The 22,276-nt window shown below is 41.4% G+C and overlaps 1 protein-coding gene across 3 annotated transcripts in view; it reads right to left on the bottom strand.

The window, feature by feature from the left end:
* The window catches only part of LOC139552411 (small conductance calcium-activated potassium channel protein 2-like), a 36,683-nt gene that overhangs the window by 12,631 nt on the left and 1,776 nt on the right, over window positions 1-22,276 (bottom strand). For all 3 annotated transcript variants that reach the window (XR_011670429.1, XM_071364132.1, XM_071364133.1), the window contains exons 3-6: window positions 2,607-3,025; window positions 2,081-2,222; window positions 1,658-1,768; window positions 1,333-1,460 (exon numbers count right to left, since the gene is read on the bottom strand). Coding sequence is in view for 2 of the 3 variants with exons in the window: in XM_071364132.1 (XP_071220233.1) it covers window positions 1,333-1,460; window positions 1,658-1,768; window positions 2,081-2,222; window positions 2,607-3,025 (800 nt within the window). In the remaining variant the exon portion in view is untranslated. The remainder of the gene's footprint in view (window positions 1-1,332; window positions 1,461-1,657; window positions 1,769-2,080; window positions 2,223-2,606; window positions 3,026-22,276) is intronic.

Below are 22,276 nucleotides of genomic sequence, written 5' to 3'. Positions count from 1 at the left end.
ATGACAGAAGCCTATAAAACAGCTGCATTTTGGATGGGGGTTGCAGAAGCCAATACTCCCTTTCAAGAATCAAATATTTTAATGTCGTCATTGTATACGATGCATATCATTTTTTTTATCATGAGCAAATTAAAAGCTGCACACAGGAGACCACACAGTTCAGTTAACACAGATAAAACATACAACACAGAAAAATATATCAAAACAAAGAACAGTTTCACTAGAGCATATGAATATAAGATGACCCTAATCATAATAATAATTTCAACCAAACCTGATCTCAAAAAGAAGAAATATCTCATTGAGTTTCATATGATAGTCAGTCGCTTAGTTAAAAGGTGGGAAATAGTGGTAAAAGTAGGCTTAGGTTTATAAAAAGTGAAGAACATTAACATCAATAGGGTTTTGGAGATAGAGAGCAGAGACTGTCTAAGAGACTCCCTGACAAGTAACTGACTGATCATACAGGACTAAAGGAACCACACGGATGTGTAGGCCCAGAGGTCAGCATGACATCTGACTCCGATCTTAGATACACAACAGTCATGTTGACATGCAATAGAACTGGCAGGCCCTTACATCATGGTGATGCGGGATGAGATAGGGGGTGGGCAGAGAGAAGTTTTCCTGTCATCACTGAGAAGGCAGGAGAATGAAAATGGTCCCCAAGAGTTTAGTTTAGGTTGTGGTTAAAATGGTTTAGAGTTGTTTTGAAGATACTGGATTGCACAAGCAGTAATTAAATGCAGATAAGTTATCTGCAATTGAGAGAGAGCTCCCAGTCCTTTTACATTCTTCTGATCTAATAAGTACATTTCTTTCAATAAAAAGATTGAATGACTACTATTCCTACCACATTTGAGCTAGTAACACCACTATGACACCATTATATTATAACATAGAATTTAACAGTTAGTATCAGAATTCTCTTGCTACCAAGTCAACTTTGATGTTAAATAATTGACCTATGAGGGTTGGTTTCTAGACATTCTTGTGAATACTAATATAGCTAGCATGACTGCTACTATAATTAATTCCTTCTCAAGAGCTGTTAGGGCACTACTGAGATGTTTTGGGACTAAATACTTCCCGACTCCATTCCAACTTATCAATATTACAAAACAATGGGGTGAAATGAGAAACAACAAAAGAAAAAAGGTCAACATTCCACATTGTAAATACAGATTTGGGCTACAGGTGTCAAACAATTCAGATCTCAGGTTCGTATTAGTATCTATGATACTGTATGTAGGACAAAGTGTGGGACTGCAGATACCAGTGTGTAATAAGTATTTACCACACTGCCAGCAGCGTTTCAGGCAGGGTACCTACTGATGAATGGCTTGGAGGAATTTCCTCTGGTGCTTCCTGACTCTGGCATGGTCCATCTTCCTCACGAGTTTGGTGTTCTTGTAGATGAGCCAGGTCTCCCTCAGTACATTTGCAGCTGTGTTTTTCACCTGGCACACAAAGAGTAGGGTTAGAAACACTGCTCACGGTAAACAAAATACTACTCATGTAATCGAAAACATACTGTACTCATTTTCAACCATGCTTGGTCTTCCTGAAATAGAACACAACGGAGAAACGGGGGAGCTGAGATTATTCTTTCAAATGTTTACACTTAAAACGACATGCAAGTGAAGTATTTACTTACTCTTTTTGTCAGCTGGGTGTCCATCATAAAATTATGAACATGTTTTTCAGCTTTGGTTAACTCCAGTTTCTTTGCAACCACAGCCACTACCAAGGCTGTGCAGCCGGCTCCCTGGGAGGAACAACAAACAGACTGTTACAGGTTGCCTGTATTTAGTCAGTTCAATTTACCTTATTGGAATAATAGGAAATTATGCTATAAACAAAAAGGAAATCACAGATTCTGACTTCTGATATCCTCTGAATATGAATGTATCCACACTGCCACCCCACCAGAGATTTAAAAAATAAATATTGGCAGGTTTAAAAAAAGTCATAAGACACATAAGGGCTGGATTTAAAGATAAAACCTCATAAGCAGCACTGCAAAAGAGAGCACAGCTGTGGCATGAGAATGTAATATCATTTCTGCAGTAGGGCTCACCATAATACCAGTGAGGAGACAGACTCCTTTTCCACAGTAAGTGTTGGGTACCATATCCCCATATCCAATGGTTAGAAAAGTGATTGATATCAACCACATGGCTCCTAGAAAGTTGCTGGTTATGTCCATGTTGTCATGGTATCTGGAATGGAAGGTTCCAGATAAGTGTCAGACTGGAGTCAGCTTGCCAAATACTTAAACGTCTTATACATTATGGAAACATCTGTGCCTAATTCATGTGCAATATAAATAAGGTGTAAACAGATTGTCATATCTTCTAACAAGATGTAAACTATGGGCCATGATTGTCTATCCCTTGACATTTCCATGCAGAGAATCAGAATTAAATGCAAAATGGTGGTATTGCTGGGAATGTGTGAGGGAGCACTACATCTGGATGGAAGCCTAAAGTATGACGCATAACGAGTTAACGCCTGTTTCCCCAGCAAACCATGAAGCCTTATTTATGGTTCATGCAGTGTTTTGTGCAGTATAGCGTGACTGTGATAGGGCAGCAGGTCCAGACCTCTCACAGGCCCTCACGGTCCACGCAGCGATGATCCACAACGAGATGGTAAAGACCAGCAACACGGTGCCAGGGCAGATGGTCATCAGGGTCTTCATGACGAAGCGTGTGTTGAAGTTGATCTTGTTAAGCGCCCCGATGCTGCGGGACGAGGCGTCTGTGAAGAGCTTGCTGTGGAGCAGCATGACTCGGGCGATGAGATACAGCCGTAAGAACATGGGAATGGACAGGATGATGTCCACGTCTGCGTCCGTCTTGGACGGGGTGTAGGAGAAGGCCAGGCGCGCTGTCCAGGTGAAGGTGTAGTTCCCTGGGATGGGGTGGATGGCGCACACCAGGATCTCCAGGCAGATGAAGAAGATCCGCTCGTAGGTCATGGCTATCCTCCAGTCATCTGCTGCATTGTCCACCATGAATAACTGAATAACAACATGGATGGAGGGGGAGAGGGAAGCTGACAGAGGTTACTGAACAAGCTCTGGTTAGATGCAGCCTTGCATTTTAATCATGGTGGCATCAGACTAAATTTATCAAAACCATAAACTTTACTACCACACTCAGTCAATGGAAATTCAATAACTCAAGTTTCTGTCATGGCTGATTGGCATTCAGTGATTCCAATTATTAACTGTCAGCGTTCACTACACTCTTCACAACATCTGTCATACAAGTCAATGGGACCTCCTGCATGTGGCTATCATTTCCGATTCCAATGCATTAGACTGATGAGAACATCTGCCACCTCCCACATTAGTATAGGTCTCGTATTGCCTGGCCACAGAGCAGAAGATAGGCCACTCTACTGGGAGCTTCGATGTGGACGGATTTCAACACCTTTAATGATTCTCCTCTATTCCAACTCTTACACACTCACTCATGCATGCTGTACCCCCTATTCATCTCATTCCTTCCCACTTTTCTCCTCTGACACACCCTTCATCTCTCTCACTCCAATCTAAAGCTCTCCATCATGCTAGATTACGGAGACGTGATTTATAGATCGGCAGGTAAGGGTGTCTGGAGCGGCTAGAGGTTCTTTACCATTCGGCCATCAGATTTGCCACCAATGCTCCTTATAGGACACATCACTGTACTCTATACTCCTATGTAAACTGGTCATCTCTGTATACCCGTCACAAGACCCACTAGTTGATGCTTATTTATAAAACCCTCTTAGGCCTCACTCCCCCCTATCTGAGATACCTACTGCAGGCCTCATCCCCCACATACAACACCCGTTCTGCCAGTCACATTCTGTTAAAGGTCCCCAAAGTACACACATCCCTGGGTCGATTCTCTTTTCAGTTCGCTGCAGCTAGCGACTGGAACGAGTTGCAAAAAACACTTAAACTGGACAGTTATCTCCATCTCTTCATTCAAAGACTTAATCATGGACACTCTTACTGACAGTTGTGGCTGCTTCGGGTGATGTATTGTTATCTCTACCTTCTTGCCTTTGTGCTGTTGTCTGTGCCCAGTAATGTTTGTACCATGTTTTGTGCTGCTACCATGTTGTGCTGCTGCCATGTTGTGTTGCTACCATGTTGTTGTCATGTGGTGTTGCTACCATGCTTTATTGTCATGTGTTGCTGCCATGCTATGTTGTTGTGTTAGGTCTCTCTTTATGTAGTGTTGTGTTGTCTCTCTTGCCATGATGTGTGTTTTGTCCTATATTTTTAATCCCAGCACCCATCCCCGCAGGCCTTTTGGTAGGCCGTCATTGTAAATATGAATTTGTTCTTAACTGACGTGCCTAGTTAAATAAATAAAAATATATTTTTTAAAACAGTCCCACGATTCAATGCTTCCATCTACCCTGAACTAATGACCTTATTGCCCCATACCAACAGATCCACCTACTCCTCGGTGCCATTCAGTCAGAGTGATTTCTGACTGTGTTTGTGATCTAGATAAACTACTACTACCCTCCGTCTCTAGGTATGGCGTTCCCTTCTGCCCCTCATCCTTTTAAATACTTCTCTGCAGATGGACTAAATGCAATCAAGCCTCTCTAATGTTCCTCTCTACAGTTGTCAAATTATCCCCCTCTCTGACACGCAATGCCGATAGTCCAAAATATACACTCAGCCGCTCCCTCCCTGTACTCAATCACCTCGATCTTTGGGTTGTGTATGGGGCCGTCACAACTGGCAGGAGATATTTCACAAAACGTTGCCGTCAGCAAATTTCAGAGAGCTTTCTTTCACTAGGGTATATCCATCGTGCCTATATGCCATTCAATATAAAGGAAAATACAACAAATGACAAACCACATTTTAACTGAAGCCATCATATGATGCTTTGTGATTAAATGAATGGTGCTGCGTCTAGAGACATCTGGCCCTCCGGTGTGTGGGGAATAAGATTATGCAAATATGTTTTTTATCTTTCTTCTGACTTTTCAAACATCGTTTTCTTCCTGGTTCTGTTTGAGTATCTGTAATTGGTCCTGTAAAGTATGTGCTTCCCATGGCTCCTCTCTATGCAACACATTAGTGATCTGAACCACTAAATAAGAATTAAAGAACATTTTAAATTCAGGATGAATTAATATCAAACAAAAAAAGAAGAAGTCTGAAATCCATAACATATCAGCCAAATGTGTTAGCAGATCAGTCAAAAACATCAGAATGTTTAATAATTCAGATTTCCTGATGAACACAAAAAATTGGGAGATAAATAAGTGAAGTCGCACATTATAACTTGACATCCTGCCAATTAACCCACATTTAGTATAACTCCGGGATCCTTGATGGTGGAAAGAAGTGCTGTCCCATTCCTGGATGCGTAAATGGGATCAATGAGATGTATTTAGAGATAATAATACATGACAAAATCTTGAATCTTGAATCATTCAACTATCTATATATATATATATATATATATATATATTCCACTGCCAAAGAAAGCTTTTATTCCACATCTTTAGCTCAAGGACACCCTGAAAATAACAAATGTACACCTCCAGGAATTTGCGTTATAGTGCCACCCACACCAGACACACACACACCCGCGTGCACTGCACATACTACAGCCCTCCAATCCCACAGGCACACTGACACTACAGCCACCTACACCACATTGCCACACAAAGAACATTCCACTTGAACATCCGGGCAAATTTCACACTCTCATTAAAGCTAACCTGCAGGCCAAACGCTTCCCACAGACAGCTACAGGAAATTCCAAGCAGTTACGTGTACAAAACACTCCCACGCAACATCTCTACCCAATTCATTCATCAAAGCAACACATTTAAAGGTTCCCCCACAAAGATAATTTTAAAGCACACAACTAAAGAACCTTTTGCCCATACGTAACAACATCTAGCTCCTTGAGAGCACTGACATCTGTCAGACTCTGAGGCTGAGAGACGCTGTAACACTTACCAGGTTCTCTGTTGGTATAGCCCTGCTTGTTAAGCCGTTCCAAGTGAATGTAATTTAGACATGGAAACGCAAGCTGTTACTCCAATGTGTTGTGACAGACGCTATCTTACTCACAGACCTAAGCCATCAAAACAGCTCAAACACAATATCGTCTGCACACAGCACAAAAAGCTCTCATTTTAATAAATAATAATGGCAACAACTTCATGTGACAAAAGTGTTTTGAAAGTTTGTTGCTTTAAAACAATGTAATTAAACATTTAAAACTCGGTTACATAAGGAAAGCCTACTTGGTTGGTAAAAGCAATTATGGTAATGGAGGACCTGAAATACAATACTCGAGCTCTTTACCTCTCAGCATTAAATATTCCATGCCAGTAGCAGAAGCACTAGTTATGAGAGGGGGTGGTGTATAACTTACATCTGCAGCTGATAACCTGGAATTATGTATGTGGCATGAGGGACAGCATTCATGTCTCTTTCTACAGTATATCATATGCATATAATTGATAACTTGTCCAGGTTATATCCTGCTAGAATAAACTAGATTGAAGGGGTTTATGGCTTACGAAGCTTATAAGACCCTCAATGCTACAACAATAGTCCGTCCTATGATCCATGGCCTAATAAAGAGCATACCAGAGAAGGGCCAGAGGAATAGAAAAGCCCCGTTGATGAGCCAAACAAACTCAGGTCACTCAGCTCAAATCCTGCAGGGCTAAGAGTCATTTCACCCACATGGACCAGTGGACCACACACACAAAAGCACATTAGAAAATTATATTTATAGGAGAGGGCAACAAAGCACACATGCACGCGCACACACACACACACACACACACACACATTGTATAACAGAGAGAAAGAGCGGTGTCGCTACACATGGTGTCCTACAAGCCGAGCCCATGCAATGTACAATGGTGGTTGGAAACAGAGAGCCAGAGTGACCGATTCTAACCAAGGCCAATCGCTCTTTAAATATAGCCTCCTGCCACGGTCCAGTGGCTGCTCTCAGACGGATGACTTGTCATCTGATGGATACAAATAGTGTTTAATCATTAAGGGAGCATTCCTCTGCTCATCATGGGGAAGTTTCACCCGTGCCGGCCAAGGTGAGCCTGTGCCACTGTGCTGACATTTTTGCCCAGACGACACCATTAAGGAGGCCCTGAGGTCATCCCATTCCTCAGTCGGTCTTCTTTCCTATAGAAGTGGTGTAATTTGGGGGTCGGAATACCATGCACATTTGTATCCTATTTCTCCCAAACCTTCAGTACACGTCTTCCAACATACAGTATGTCAGGTAGACATACTGTATACAGTATATAACTCACACACTTTGTTTGTATTGCATATTTTAAATATTTACCTGAGGTTGCAATAAAAGGGATAAACCGATTAATTACAGATTAATTTTTGACATTTGATTTGGATACCAAATTAACAAAATAGTAAAAACATGCTTTTAACCAGATGTTCAAAAGCTTTAAATTGGAATTTAGAGAAATATAATCTCTATTGTTCTCTGTAAAATGTTCAATGTTGATTGTATGAATCTGAAACTTGTTGAATCATTGAATAACTTATGCAACTAATGAATTATGTTGTTAGATGTTTAAATGAACACTTTACCTATCTTTATTTGGGCAAAATAACAGGCGTCTCAGTATCAAGTGTCAATCATTGAGATATATAGGGGTATCTAGATGGAAATCATTTGTTTTGTTATAGACATTGCCATTGAGGGCTTCCACCATTTAAAAGTAGTCAACTGGGTGGGGATTCCTATGAGTTGGGAGAAATCAGCCAATGAAGAATAAGAAAATGGAATACTTTAAAATAGGGGTTGGAACCGGTTTAGGGAACAGAACCGAAAACCAGAAAATAACTACATTTTTAGAGGAACAGAATCAGAACCACAAATCAAAGTTATATATACTCTTCCGGAACAGAACCATTATTTTAAAAGCATGGGAACTGGTTAATAACGTTATTTTATGTCCCAGGCATTTTTTTCCAGTCCCACAAAAAATGCAACAAAGCGCCAAGGCAAAGCCCTCACTCTGTCACGCAGAAACGTATTCTTGTGTCTGCCTACCTGCCGGCTGAAAATCTTTGCTTGTGTGTGTGTGTGTGTGTGTGTGTGTGTGTGTGTGTGTGTGTGTGTGTGTGTGTGTGTGTGTGTGTGTGTGTGTGTAGGCAACCCACCCCTCCCCTCTGAAGCATAGTCTAGTAGCCTACTGACGTTACAAGCGTGATTCAGAAATTAGGGGGAAAGATTTTTTAATAGAGAAGAATGGATTAACCTTTCAATGCTAGTTAAGGATACTATAGACACCACGTTTCATATTGGATTTATTAGCTACTAAAAGGTAAGACGTGTTTTTATTTTAATTCTGGTGCCGCTCTGCATACACAAGCTTATTAGCTAGCTAAACTCAGCAAAAAAATAAACGTCCCTTTTTCAGTAACCTGTCTTTCAAAGATAAGATCTTTTTAAAGATCTTCATTGTAAAGTGTTTAAACACTGTTTCCCATGCTTGTTCAATGAACCATAAACAATTAATGAACATGCACCTGTGGAACGGTCGTTAAGACACTAACAGCTTACAGACGGTTGGCAATTTAAGGTCACAGTTATGAAAATCTAGGACACTAAAGAGGCCTTTCTAATGACTCTGAAGAACAACAAAAGAAAGATGCCCAGGGTCCCTGCTCATCTGCGTTAACGTGCCTTAGGCATGCTGCAAGGAGGCATGAGGACTGCAGATGTGGCCAGGGCAATAAATTGCAATGTCCATACTCTGAGACGCCTAAGACAGAGCTACAGGGAGACAGGACGGACAGCTGATCGTCCTCACAGTGGCAGACCACGTGTAACAACACCTGCACAGGATCGGTACATCCGAACATCACACCTGTGGGACAGGTACAGGATGGCAACAACAACTGCCCGAGTACACCAGGAATGCACAATCCCTCCATCAGTGCTCAGACTGTCCGCAATAGGCTGAGAGAGGCAGGACTGAGGGCTTGTAGGCCTGTTGTAATGCAGGTCCTCACCAGACATCACCGGCAACTACGTCGCCTATGGGCACAAACCCACCGTCGCTGGACCAGACAGGACTAGCAAAAAGTGCTCTTCACTGACGAGTCGCGGTTTTGTCTCACCAGGGGTGATGGTCGGATTTGTGTTTATCTTCGAAGGAATGAGTGTTACACTGAGGCCTGTACCTTGGAGCGGGATCGATTTGGAGGTGGATGTCTTCCCTGTAACGCATAGCGTTGAGATTGCCTGCAATGACAAGAAGCTCAGTCCGATGATGCTGTGACACACTGCCCCAGACCATGGCACACTGCCCCCGGACCCTCCACCTCCAAATCGATCCTGCTCCAAGGTACAGGCCTCGGTGTAATGCTCAGATAGATAAACGCGAATCACCCCTGGTGAGACAAAACCGCGACTCATCTGAGGCAGTGTGTCTCACAGCATCATCGGACTGAGCTTCTTGTCATTGCAGGCAATCTCAACGCTATGCGTTACAGGGAAGACATCCTCCTCCCTCATGTGGTACCCTTCCTGCAGGCTCATCCTGAGATGACCCTCCAGCATGACAATGCCACCAGCCATTCTGCTCTTTCTGTGCGTGATTTCCTGCAAGACATGAATGTCAGTGTTCTGCCATGGCCAGCAAAGAGCCCGGATCTCAATCCCATTGAGCACGTCTGGGACCTGTTGGATCAGAGGGTGAGGGCTATGGCCATTCCCCCCAGAAATGTCCAGGAACTTGAAGGTGTCTTGGTGGAAGAGTGGGGTAACATCTCACAGCAATAGCTGGCAAATCTGGTGCAGTCCATGAGGAGGAGATGCACTGCAGTACTTAATGCAGCTGGTGGCCACACCAGATACTGACTGTTAGTTTTGATTTTGACCCCCCCCTTTGTTCAGGGACACATTATTCCATTTCTGTTAGTCACATGTCTGTGGAACTTGTTCAGTTTGTCTCAGTTGTTGAGTCTTATGTTCATACAAATATTTACACATGTTAAGTTTGCTGAAAATGAACACAGTTGACAGCGAGAGGACATTTATTTATTTTTTGCTGAGTTTAGCTAGCTAGTTGGTTCAACGTTAAGCCAGCTCTGAAGTTCAAAGATACAGAACTGGTCCTCAGTAGGTATAATTATGTGGGCCTAATTCATATAAGATGCCCAGCGCTTCAAGCCAAGCCGCCTCCTCCACCCTCTGTTGCTCTCTCGTCTGTCCAATGCATAAAGCAAGCTGCTCTATCGGAAGTAATTTAATGTGGAGCTAAATGTTTTTCATAAAAAATATTTCAGAGGTTTAAAAAGGAACAGAAAGGAATTATATAAACCAATAATTTTGATTCCAACTCCTGCTTTAAAATGTAGATAGCTTCAATGGTGCTGCCCATGCTGTCACAGATGCTATAATGGCACAGATACAAAGATGAGTCTTCTATCTATCTCTGTGGCCTGTTGTTCACACGTGTATCTGCCCTCTTATTGGCTAGAATGGTCCCACCTGATCTTGCCTCCTCCCATCTACGTTCCATCTCTAAGGACATATATTTACATTGTTAGAGCGGTCACTCAAATATCTTGTCAATATAATAGACAATCTTTGCTTTAGTTTGTAAACCAAGGAGTAAGTTCATATCCAGGAGCCAAGATTTATACCAGGACATTGCTCCCAAGATCCAGGCCCATGAGAACATGACAAGTTAAAGACTGAATTTGTGGTCTTGAGTGGTCTCAAGATCACGACCACTGGATAAAGAGTCCATGGGCCCTTTCTTCAATTGTAAGAAACTCAAGTAGAGTAAAGTAGAGCACAGTACAGTACGAGTACAATAAATTAGAGCACAATGTAGTGGAGCACACTACACTACAGTACAGTAGGTTACAGTAAAGCACAGTACAGTAGAGCACACTACAGTACAGTAGAAACCATAGAGTAGGGTACAGTAGAGTACAGTATAGCACATTATAGATGTCAATATGTTTTGGCCAAATAGATGTCAATGTTTGAGCTGTTGGATGGTTGGAGCCCCACTGCTGGCTATGCATCTCAATACTCTACACCTTTTCCTGAAGTGTGCACTTGTCCACTACACACATGGTGGTCCTCTGTAGATCAGTTGGTAGAGCATGCAACTTTAAATTGGAGACAGCACAGGCACTTCATTGAGGCTGTCACAGAATCCATCATCTCTATGGTGTCAATTGTTTCGGATGTAACCATTTCATTTTGGACAATTTTGTCTTATTTTGGACATTAAAGAATCCCTATAGCTAACATACGGCTGGTGATCTTTAATTTGAAAAGATGTACAGTGCATTCGGAAAGTATTCAGACCCCTTGACTTTTTCTACATTTTGTTACGTTACAGCTTTATTCTAAAATTGATTAAATTATTTTTTTCCTCATCAATCTACACACAATCCCTAATAATGACAAAGCAAAAACTGTTTTTTATAAATTATAAAATTAAAAACAGAAATACCTTTATTTACATAGGTATTCAGACCCTTTGCTATGAGACTCGAAATTGAGCTGAGGTGCATCCTGTTTCCAATGATCATCCTTGAGATGTTTCTACAACTTGATTGGAGTCCACCTGTGGTAAATTAAATTGATTGGACATGATTCGGAAAGGCACACACCTGTCTATAAAGTCTCACAGTTGACAGTGCATGTCAGAGCAAAAACCAAGCCATGAGGTCGAAAGAATTGTCATAGAGCTCTGAGACAGGATTGTGTCGAGGCGCAGATCTGGGGAAGGGTACCAAAAGTCCCCAAGAACACAGTGGCCTCCATCATTATTAAATGGAAGAAGTTTGGAACCACCAAGACTCTTCCTAGAGCTGGCCACCCGGCCAAACTGAGCAATTGGGGGAGAAGGGCCTTGGTCAGGGAGGTGACCAAGAACCAGATGGTCACTCTGGCAGAGCTCCAGACTTCCTTTGTGGGGATGGGAGGATCTTCCAGAAGGACGACCATCTCTGCAGCACTCCACCAATCAGGCCTTTATGGTAGAGTGGCCAGACAGAAGCCACTCTTCAGTAAAAGGCACATGACAGCCCGCTTGGAGTTTGTCAAAAGGCAACGAGGACTCTCAGACCATGAGAAACAAGATTCTCTGGTCCAATGAAACCAAGATTGAACTCTTTGGCTTGAATGCCAAGCATCACATCTGGAGGAAACTTGGCACCATCCCTACGGTGAAGCATGGTAGTGGCAGCATCATGCTGTGGGGATGTTTTTCAGCGGCAGGGACTGTGAGACTAGTCAGGCTTGAGGGAAAGATGAACAGAGCAAAGTCCAGAGAGATCCTTGATGAAAACCTGCTCCAGAGCGCTCAGGACCTCAGACTGGGGCGAAGGTTCACCTTCCAACAGGACAACGACCCTAAGCACACAGCCAAGACAACGCTGGAGTGGATTCGGGACAAGTCTATGAATGTACTTGAGTGACCCAGCCAGAGCCCAGACTTGAACCTGATCGAACATCTCTGGAGAGACCTGAAAATAGCTGTGCAGTGACGCTCCCCATCCAACCTGACAGAGCTTGAGAAGATCTGCAGAGAAGAATGGGAGAAACTACCCAAATACAGGTGTGCCAAGCTTGTAGCGCCATACCCAAGTAGACTTGAGGCTGTTTTCGCTGCCAAAGGTGCTTCAACAAATTACTAAGTAAAGGGTCTGAATACTTATGTACAGTGGGGCAAAAAAGTATTTAGTCAGCCACCAATTGTGCAAGTTCTCCCACTTAAAAAGATCAGAGAGGCCTGTAATTTTCATCATAGGTACACTTCAACTATGACAGACAAAATGAGAAAAAAAATCCAGAAAATCACATTGTAGGATTTTTTATGAATTTATTTGCAAATTATGGTGGAAAATAAGTATTTGGTCAATAACAAAAGTTTATCTCAATACTTTGTTATATACCCTTTGTTGGCAATGACAGAGGTCAAACGTTTTCTGTAAGTCTTCACAAGGTTTTCACACACTGTTGCTGGTATTTTGGCCCATTCCTCCATGCAGATCTCCTCTAGAGCAGTGATGTTTTGGGGCTGTTGCTGGGCAACACGGACTTTCAACTCCCTCCAAAGATTTTCTATGGGGTTGAGATCTGGAGACTGGCTAGGCCACTCCAGGACCTTGAAATGCTTCTTACGAAGCCACTCCTTCGTTGCCCGGGCGGTGTGTTTGGGATCATTGTCATGCTGAAAGACCCAGCCACGTTTCATCTTCAATGCCCTTGCTGATGGAAGGAGGTTTTCACTCAAAATCTCACGATACATGGCCCCATTCATTCTTTCCTTTACACGGATCAGTCGTCCTGGTCCCTTTGCAGAAAAACAGCCCCAAAGCATGATGTTTCCACCCCCATGCTTCACAGTAGGTATGGTGTTCTTTGGATGCAACTCAGCATTCTTTGTCCTCCAAACACGACGAGTTGAGTTTTTACCAAAAAGTTCTATTTTGCTTTCATCTGACCATATGACATTCTCCCAATCTTCTTCTGGATCATCCAAATGCTCTCTAGCAAACTTCAGACAGGCCTGGACATGTACTGGCTTAAGCAGGGGGACACGTCTGGCACTGCAGGATTTGAGTCCCTGGCGGCGTAGTGTGTTACTGATGGTAGCCTTTGTTACTTTGGTCCCAGCTCGCTGCAGGTCATTCACTAGGTCCCCCCGTGTGGTTCTGGGATTTTTGCTCACCGTTCTTGTGATCATTTTGACCCCACGGGGTGAGATCTTGTGTGGAGCCCCAGATCGAGGGAGATTATCAGTGGTCTTGTATGTCTTCCATTTCCTAATAATTGCTCCCACAGTTGATTTCTTCAAACCAAGCTGCTTACCTATTGCAGATTCAGTCTTCCCAGCCTGGTGCAGGTCTACAATTTTATTTCTGGTGTCCTTTGACAGCTCTTTGGTCTTGGCCATAGTGGAGTTTGGAGTGTGACTGTTTGAGGTTGTGGACAGGTGTCTTTTATACTGATAACAAGTTCAAACAGGTGCCATTAATACAGGTAACGAGTGGAGGACAGAGGAGCCTCTTAAAGAAGAAGTTACAGGTCTGTGAGAGCCAGAAATCTTGCTTGTTTGTAGGTGATCAAATACTTATTTTCCACCATAATTTGCAAATAAATTCATTAAAAATCCTACAATGTGATTTTCTGGATTTTTTTTTCTCATTCTGTCTGTCATAGTTGAAGTGTACCTATGATGAAAATTACAGGCCTCTCTGATCTTTTTAAGTGGGAGAACTTGCACAATTGGTGGCTGACTAAATACTTTTTTACCCCACTGTAAATGTGTGTTTTTTTAAATTTTTTATACATTTGCAAAAAAATGGGTATTGTGTGAAGATTGTTGAGGAAATAAAAATCCTTAAATCAATTTTAGAATAAGGATGTAACGTAACAAAATGTGGAAAAAGTCCAGGGGTCTCAATACTTTCAGAATGCAGTGTACAGCAAACATATTTGAGTCCTAAAATCATACTTTACATATTTCTTGATATACAGTTGAAGTCGGAAGTTACATAACCTTAGGTTGGAGTCATTAAAACTCGTTTTTCAACCTCTCCACAAATTTCTTGTTAACAAACTATAGTTTTGGCAAGTCGGTTAGGACATCTACTTTGTGCATGACACTAGTAATATTTCCAACAACAGTTTATTGACAGATTATTTCACTGTATCACAATTCCGGTGGGTCAGAAGTTTACATACACTATGTTGACTGTGCTTTTAAACAGCTTGGAAAATTCCAGAAAATTATGTCATGGCTTTAGAAGCTTCTGATAGGCTAATTGACATCATTTGAGTCAATTGGAGGTGTACCTGTGGATGTATTTCAAGGCCTACCTTCAAACTCAGTGCCTCTTTGCTTGACATCATGGGAAAATCAAAAGAAATCTACCATAAATTATAGACCTCCACAAGTCTGGTTCATCCTTGGGAGCAATTTCCAAATGGCTGAAGGTACCACATTCATCTGTACAAACAATAGTACGCAAGTATAAACACCATGGGACCAGACAGCCGTCATACCGCTCAGGAAGGAGACGCGTTCTGTCTCCTAGAGATGAACGTACTTTGGTGCGAAAAGTGCAAATCAATCCCAGAACAACAGCAAAGGACCCTGTGAAGATGCTGGGGAAAACAGGTACAAAAGTATCTATATCCACAGTAAAACGAGTCCTATATCGACATAACCTGAAAGGCCGCTCAGCAAGGAAGAAGCCACTGCTCCAAAACCTCCATAGAAAAGCCAGACTACGGTTTGCAATTGCACATGGGGACAAAGATCGTACTTTTTGGAGAAATGTCCTCTGGTCTGATGAAACAAAAATAGAACTGTTTGGCCATAATGACCATCGTTATGTTTGGAGGAAAAAGGGGGTGGCTTGCAAGCCGAAGAACACCATCCCAACCGTGAAGCATGGGGGTGGCAGCATCATGTCGTGGGGGTGCTTTGCTGCAGGAGGGACTGGTGCACTTCACAAACTAGATGGCATCATGAGGATGGAAAATTATGTGGATATATTGAAGCAACATCTCAAGACATCAGTCGGGAAGTTAAAGCTTGGTCGCAAATGGGTCTTCCAAATGGACAATGACCCCAAGCATATGTCCAAAGTTGTGACAAAATGGCTTAAGAACAACAAAGTCAAGGTATTGGAGTGGCCATCACAAAGCCCTGACCTCAATTTTTTTTCTATAGAACATTTGTGGGCAGAACTGAAAAAGCGTGTGTGAGCAAGGAGGCCTACAAACCTGACTCGGTTACACCAGCTCTGTCAGGAGGAATGGGCCAAAATTCATCCAACTTTTTGTGGGAAGCTTGTGGAAGGCTAGCCAAAACGTTTGACCCACGTTAAACAATTTAAAGGCAATGCTACCAAATACTAATTGAGTGTATGTAAACTTCTGACCCACTGGGAATGTGATCAAAGAAATAAAAGCTGAAATAAATCATTTTCTGTACTATTATTCTAACATTTCACATTCTTAAAATAAAGTGGTGATCCTAACTGACCTAAAACAGGGAATTTTTAGTAGGACTAAATGTCAGGAATTGTGAAAAACTGAGTATAAATGCATTTGGCTAAGGTGTATGTAAACTTCCGACTTCAACTGTATTAGATATTTGGTAGTGACCCCTCTTAAAAACACATTAAGATTCATCCAATTTGCTCATTTATTTTCTAAAAATGTTTGCAGACCTACTACTCACCATGTGGCCATAGTGGAGAGGGTTGCAATCCCATCTCCTGGTGATATTTGTAGTGTTAATATTAATTTAACAATATGTTTGTTATTGCCTTGGATAGAACTAGAACATATCATGGTGTAAATAAATGTTCTAAGTTTGGAGATGTAACTGTTTTTTTAAATCGTTTTTTGGGGGGTGGGACAGCAATATACACTACTTACATTGAATCACCGATATACTGTATAATAATAATAATTAGGTGGGTGCTTATATTTGTCCAATTTCACACACGTACAACTGTGTATTATACACATGTGTGAATTGGTAATGCGTTTTTTGCATATCCCAACTCCCCAAGACACCCTCGGAGAGTGAGGTCATGGCCAGGGTCAGCCATTATCAACAGCGACCCTGGAGCAATTAGGGTTAAGTGCCTTGCTCAAGGGCAAATCAACGAGCAACCTTTCGATTAATGACGCAACACTCTAACTGCTAGGCTACCTGCCACTCCTATTGGAGTTCAAGCAGCCTGGGTTGGTTACTGGTTTCAGAATGCTCAATATAACTAATGGAGTCCAGCTCAATATTTAATCTGTGTAATGTGGAGATAGGAACATATATCTTGTAACTGAGACAAACAAATGGCTCAATCTCATTAGGGAATTAGGTTGAGAGGTTCAGACCAATAAGAAATGAATGCAATGGTTTATTTATGATATCAAAGTGAGGCACTAAGAGGCCACTTTGCTGAGTAAATCTCAAGCTATAGGTTACATTTTCTTTACATCTGAAATCAAGTGAATACTTGATAACATAGTTTCTCTAAGTGTAGCATTCAATTGAAATTCAAAAATATGCACCACTATATGAAAAGAGAATGTCATAAGTAAATCTCTCTTTGTTTGGATTGCTCTAGCTGGAGACATGTTTCTCATATAAATTATATAACATCTATGTTTCTGATCATATATAGTGCATGGGGTAGCAAACATGATCAACCCGTTCAGACAGAGAGACAGAGTACAGTTGAAGTCGGAAGTTTACATACACTTAGGTTGGAGTCATTAAAACTCATTTTTCAACCACTCCACAAATTTCTTGTTAACAAACTATAGTTTTGGCAAGTCGGTTAGGACATCTACTTTGTGCATGACACAAGTCATTTTTCCAACAATTGTTTACAGACAGATTATTTAACTTATAATTCACTGTATCACAATTCCGGTGGGTCAGAAGTTTACATACACTATGTTGACTGTGCTTTTAAACAGCTTGGAAAATTCCAGAAAATTATGTCATGGCTTTAGAAGCTTCTGATAGGCTAATTGACATTATTTGAGCCAATTGGAGGTGTACCTGTGGATGTATTTCAAGGCCTACCTTCAAACTCAGTGCCTCTTTGCTTGACATCATGGGAAAATCAAAAGAATTCAGCCAAGACCTCAGAATTTTTTTGTTGTTGACCTCCCCAAGTCTTGTTCATCCTTGGGAGCAATTTTCAAATGCCTGAAGGTACCACATTAATCTGTACAAACAATAGTACGCAAGTATAAACACCATGGGACCACGCAGCCATCATACCGCTCAGGAAGGAGACGCGTTCTGTCTCCTAGAGATGAATGTACTTTGGTGCGAAAAGTGCAAATCAATCCCAGAACAACAGCAAAGGACCTTGTGAAGATGCTGGAGGCAACATGTGCAAAAGTATCTATATCCACAGTAAAACGAGTCCTATATCGACATAACCTGAAAGGCCGCTTAGCAAGGAAGAAGCCACTGCTCCAAAACTGCCATAACAAAGCCAGACTACGGTTTGCCACTGCACATGGGGACAAAGATCGTACTTGTTGGAGAAATGTCCTCTGGTCTGATGAAACAAAAATAGAACTGTTTGGCCATAATGACCATCGTTATGTTTGAAGGGAAAAGGGGGAGGCTTGCAAGCCGAAGAACACCATCCCAACCGTGAAGCATGGGGGTGGCAGCATCATGTCGTGGGGGTGCTTTGCTGCAGGAGGGACTGGTGCACTTCACAAAATAGATGGCATCATGAGGATGGAAAATTATGTGGATATATTGAAGCAACATCTCAAGACATCAGTCGGGAAGTTAAAGCTTGGTCGCAAATGGGTCTTCCAAATGGACAATGACCCCAAGCATACTTCCAAAGTTGTGGCAAAATGGCTTAAGGACAACAAAGTCAAGGTATTGGAGTGGCCATCACAAAGCCCTGACCTCAATCCGATAGAAAATTTGTGGGCAGAACTGAAAAAGCTTGTGCGAGCAAGGAGGCCTACAAACATGATTCAGTTTCACCAGCTCTGTCAGGAGGAATGGGCCAAAATTCATCCAACTTATTGTGGGAAGCTTGTGGAAGGCTACCCAAAACGTTTGACCCAAGTTAAACAATTTAAAGGCAATGCTACCAAATACTAATTGAGTGTATGTAAACTTCTGACCCACTGGGAATGTGATCAAAGAAATAAAAGCTGAAATAAATATTTCTCTCAACTATTATTCTGACATTTCACATTCTTAAAATAAAGTGGTGATTCTAACTGACCTAAGAGAGGGAATTTTTACTAGGATTAAATGTCAGAAATTGTGAAAAACTGAGTTTAAATGTATTTGGCTAAGGTGTATGTAAACTTCCGACTTCAACTGTATCTGTGCCCTTGAAAGCCTGTTTGTTCAGTGAAAGCATTGAGGTCACCAGCCAGCAATGGCTATCTGATTCCAGTCTGGCGTCTCAGGTTGAGGACAGATTTCACTGTGAGTAACGCATAGCATCTCCTGCAGTAACACAATGGTGTCTCTAATAGACACACAGGACACACACACTAAGCTAGGCAAGGCTGACTTTAGTCACGACAGATCGACAGCTGGGACTCAACCTATTATTATGACAACCAATTGAAGGAAGGGTAGATTTCTGTGATTACATAAAACTGTACATGGCCATTGTATTTGCCTTTACATAAAAGCCTCTTGGCAAATAAACATTAACTCAAGGAGAAACCAAAGTCACATTTCAAAGTGTCCCTCACAGTCCTTTTAAAGTATCAAACATCTTAGAGAGAGCAAACGACATGCTTCGAGCATTTCTCTTGATAATATGAATCCTTAATAGTGACAGTAACAAATCTAAATCAGAGTACAAACCCAGCTTCCAAGCTGAGCTAAGTACACACACCACCCTAGTCGGCTGCCTGCCACCAGAGGAAACAAAGGACACAATTATTATAGATTACTAGCTGTCACCAAAAGACATATGACATCTGTATCATACCTTGAACAGATTGTATTACCTGAAATAGCATATCCTACAACATTTGTCGATGCTTGCTGACGTTTAAATCCAAAATAGTGGATAGAAAAACAGAGGATGGCTTCTAATTGCATAGAGAAGTCTGGAGGGTCTCTGAACCTTGAGACATCACACTGAGAAGATGGAGAGAAATCCTTTTAAATGTACCATGTCACCAATCCTTGCCATCATGTACAAGGTGTGTCCCCTAAGCCTGCCTGTGACAGTCTGTGTCCAAGAGATGTCCTCTGACTGTCCTTGGGACATTTCAGACACTGAAAACAAAAGGGGTGTCCCTGTACTGTCAAAGCAGCCCAGAAAGGTGTGGAAGTCAACTCTTTCCTGCTTATACAGTTGGGACAAGTAGATGACTTTCAAGAAGCTAGTGTAGAGTGTGGGCACCTCTCTTCAGTCTGAACTATGCATCTATATTTGACAGACATCTGTGAGTACAGATGGATGCGCATGCATAATCTATCTCACTGAGGATGGAAAATAGCCCATACAAAGAGCAGGATAGGGTGCAAGCTCTGCGCTAGAGCAATATACCAATACTACCACTACTGATACAGCTGCAAGCAGCAATAAAAGAGCCATTGAGGGGGGCCACAACCCGGGTGACTAAGGATAGTGTTGAGTAATAATATAGCTGCAAACAGTAGATATGGAATTTAAGTGAGAATCACTAGCCAAGGTGAGAATAGCGATATTGAGTCATATACCAGTCTGAATAAGACTGAAGGATATGAAAATCTAATAACTGAATGTAAACTACACGTATCAGTCTGATGTTTCTAATATAAACAAACATATTGCAACCCATTTTACTTTGAAAATAATATCACTGAGCCAAAACAACCCTCAGCATGCATATTTGTGCTTTTCCATAACCACAATAGTCATTCACAATACTGCCTTCCCTTTGATGTTGTCAGGAAAATTGTTTGATTCATGAAATCTCAAATTGGTGTCTAGAAATACAAAGGGCTGACAACTAAGTAAGAACCATGGAAATCATCCATCTTGGAAGTTTACACTAGAGAACCATTTCTGAGGAAATGTAAATGGTTTTGTTATGAATCAAAATATGGTAATGATCAATACATGTTTCTATCATCCCATGCAGAAAAGAAAGCTTTACAGTAGGCCATTTGAAAGGTAGACATGTTTTACTGTTGAGCAATTTCAATGATTGATATCCCTCTGGGGGCTTTAAAATCCTAATTATAAACTGGTTGGTTCGAGCCCTGAATGCTGATTGGCTGACAGCCGTGGTATATCAGACCGTATACCACGGGTATGACAAAATATTTATTTTACTGCTCTAATTAAGTTGGTAACCAGTTTATAATAGCAATAAGGCACCTCAGGGGCTTGTGGTAAATGCGTTATGCGTAAGAACAGCGCTTAGGTGTGGTATATTGGCCATATACCACACCTCCTCAGGCATTATTGCTTAAATATACATTTAGGCTAATGGATACAGGCAATTAGCCTAGTGGGATTCGAACTCGCGACCTACCAGTTACTAGCCCAACACTTTAACCGCTAGGCTACCTCCCGCCCAATGCAGCCTCAGCAAGGTTAAAGAAAATGCCTGGCATTGGCAAATACATTTCTTCTCTGGTCAATTTCATTCACATGGAGAAACATAATGGATTCCTGAACAGACTATACCTCTTGATGAGGAACACCATTGAGGGCGCACCATTTAATTTTTTTTATAACATGGTTCTACAACAAAGACATAAGTGCTGAATTGCAGGAAGAAAACTCATAAGTGATTCAACAATGCTCTGACGCAAGGTCATAAAATGTAGTTTTGTCCAAGTGCTGGAACTATTCAATGAAGCTGACAATCCAGACCAGTTAACCGCTGGAGGTTTGGAAGATGCAGGACACAATCTTGAGATGCAAGTGCCAGCCACTATCATAGTAAAATATTGATATGGCTAAGAGTGGGAAAGGAATGACATTCCATAAGAGCAAAATAAAAATGCATTATTTGTATATAAAGTCTTCAATGACAAGAAAAATATAAACAATGGAGCAATAGTGTTTTGGTTATGATAAGGTAAGACACTTTTCCTGACCTCATGAAGGTGTTTATAAATCCTATACTTCAAGAGCTATATTTTAGTACTTTAAATCACCAGAAGTCTTAAAGCTTTACAGCTTAAGTTTTCAAGGTATGGGTCAAGATATCAGTAAAATGATTTCATGCCATAATTAGATTATGTCACCCGTTAAAGAGGAAATGTAGGCCTACTTAATCTGGAAATAATCCACTTCATTTCAGAGTAATTGCACTCATTGAAGTCACTGAAGGCACTGCACTAAACCTGTATATAAGACCTGTATATAAGACCTGTATATAACTGTATTCACATGTTTCTTTCCTTTTTTTCTTTCACGTTTCACATGTTTTCATCCCATCTACATTACTACCTTTATTGTGCATTGTTGGGAAAGAGCTCGCAAATTAAGCATTTAACTGTACTGTTTTATACCTGCTGTATCCTGTGCATGTGACAATAAAACTCGAAACTTAAGTCGGTTGAGCACATCAATGTCTTGAATACAATTATTCTGCAAACTCGTACGCATACTAACAGGCAATGACAGCACTGTGCACTTAAATAGCAAATGTGTAATAACACGTATGGCACTATTATAACCATAGTTAATGTCTGGGGATGTGAATGACAATGACGTGAA

This window comes from Salvelinus alpinus, chromosome 24, assembly GCF_045679555.1.
Source record: "Salvelinus alpinus chromosome 24, SLU_Salpinus.1, whole genome shotgun sequence".
Taxonomy (NCBI): Eukaryota; Metazoa; Chordata; class Actinopteri; order Salmoniformes; family Salmonidae; genus Salvelinus; species Salvelinus alpinus.
The sequence above is the reverse complement of the archived record's forward strand: the minus strand, read 5'-3'. Positions and strand labels throughout refer to the sequence as shown.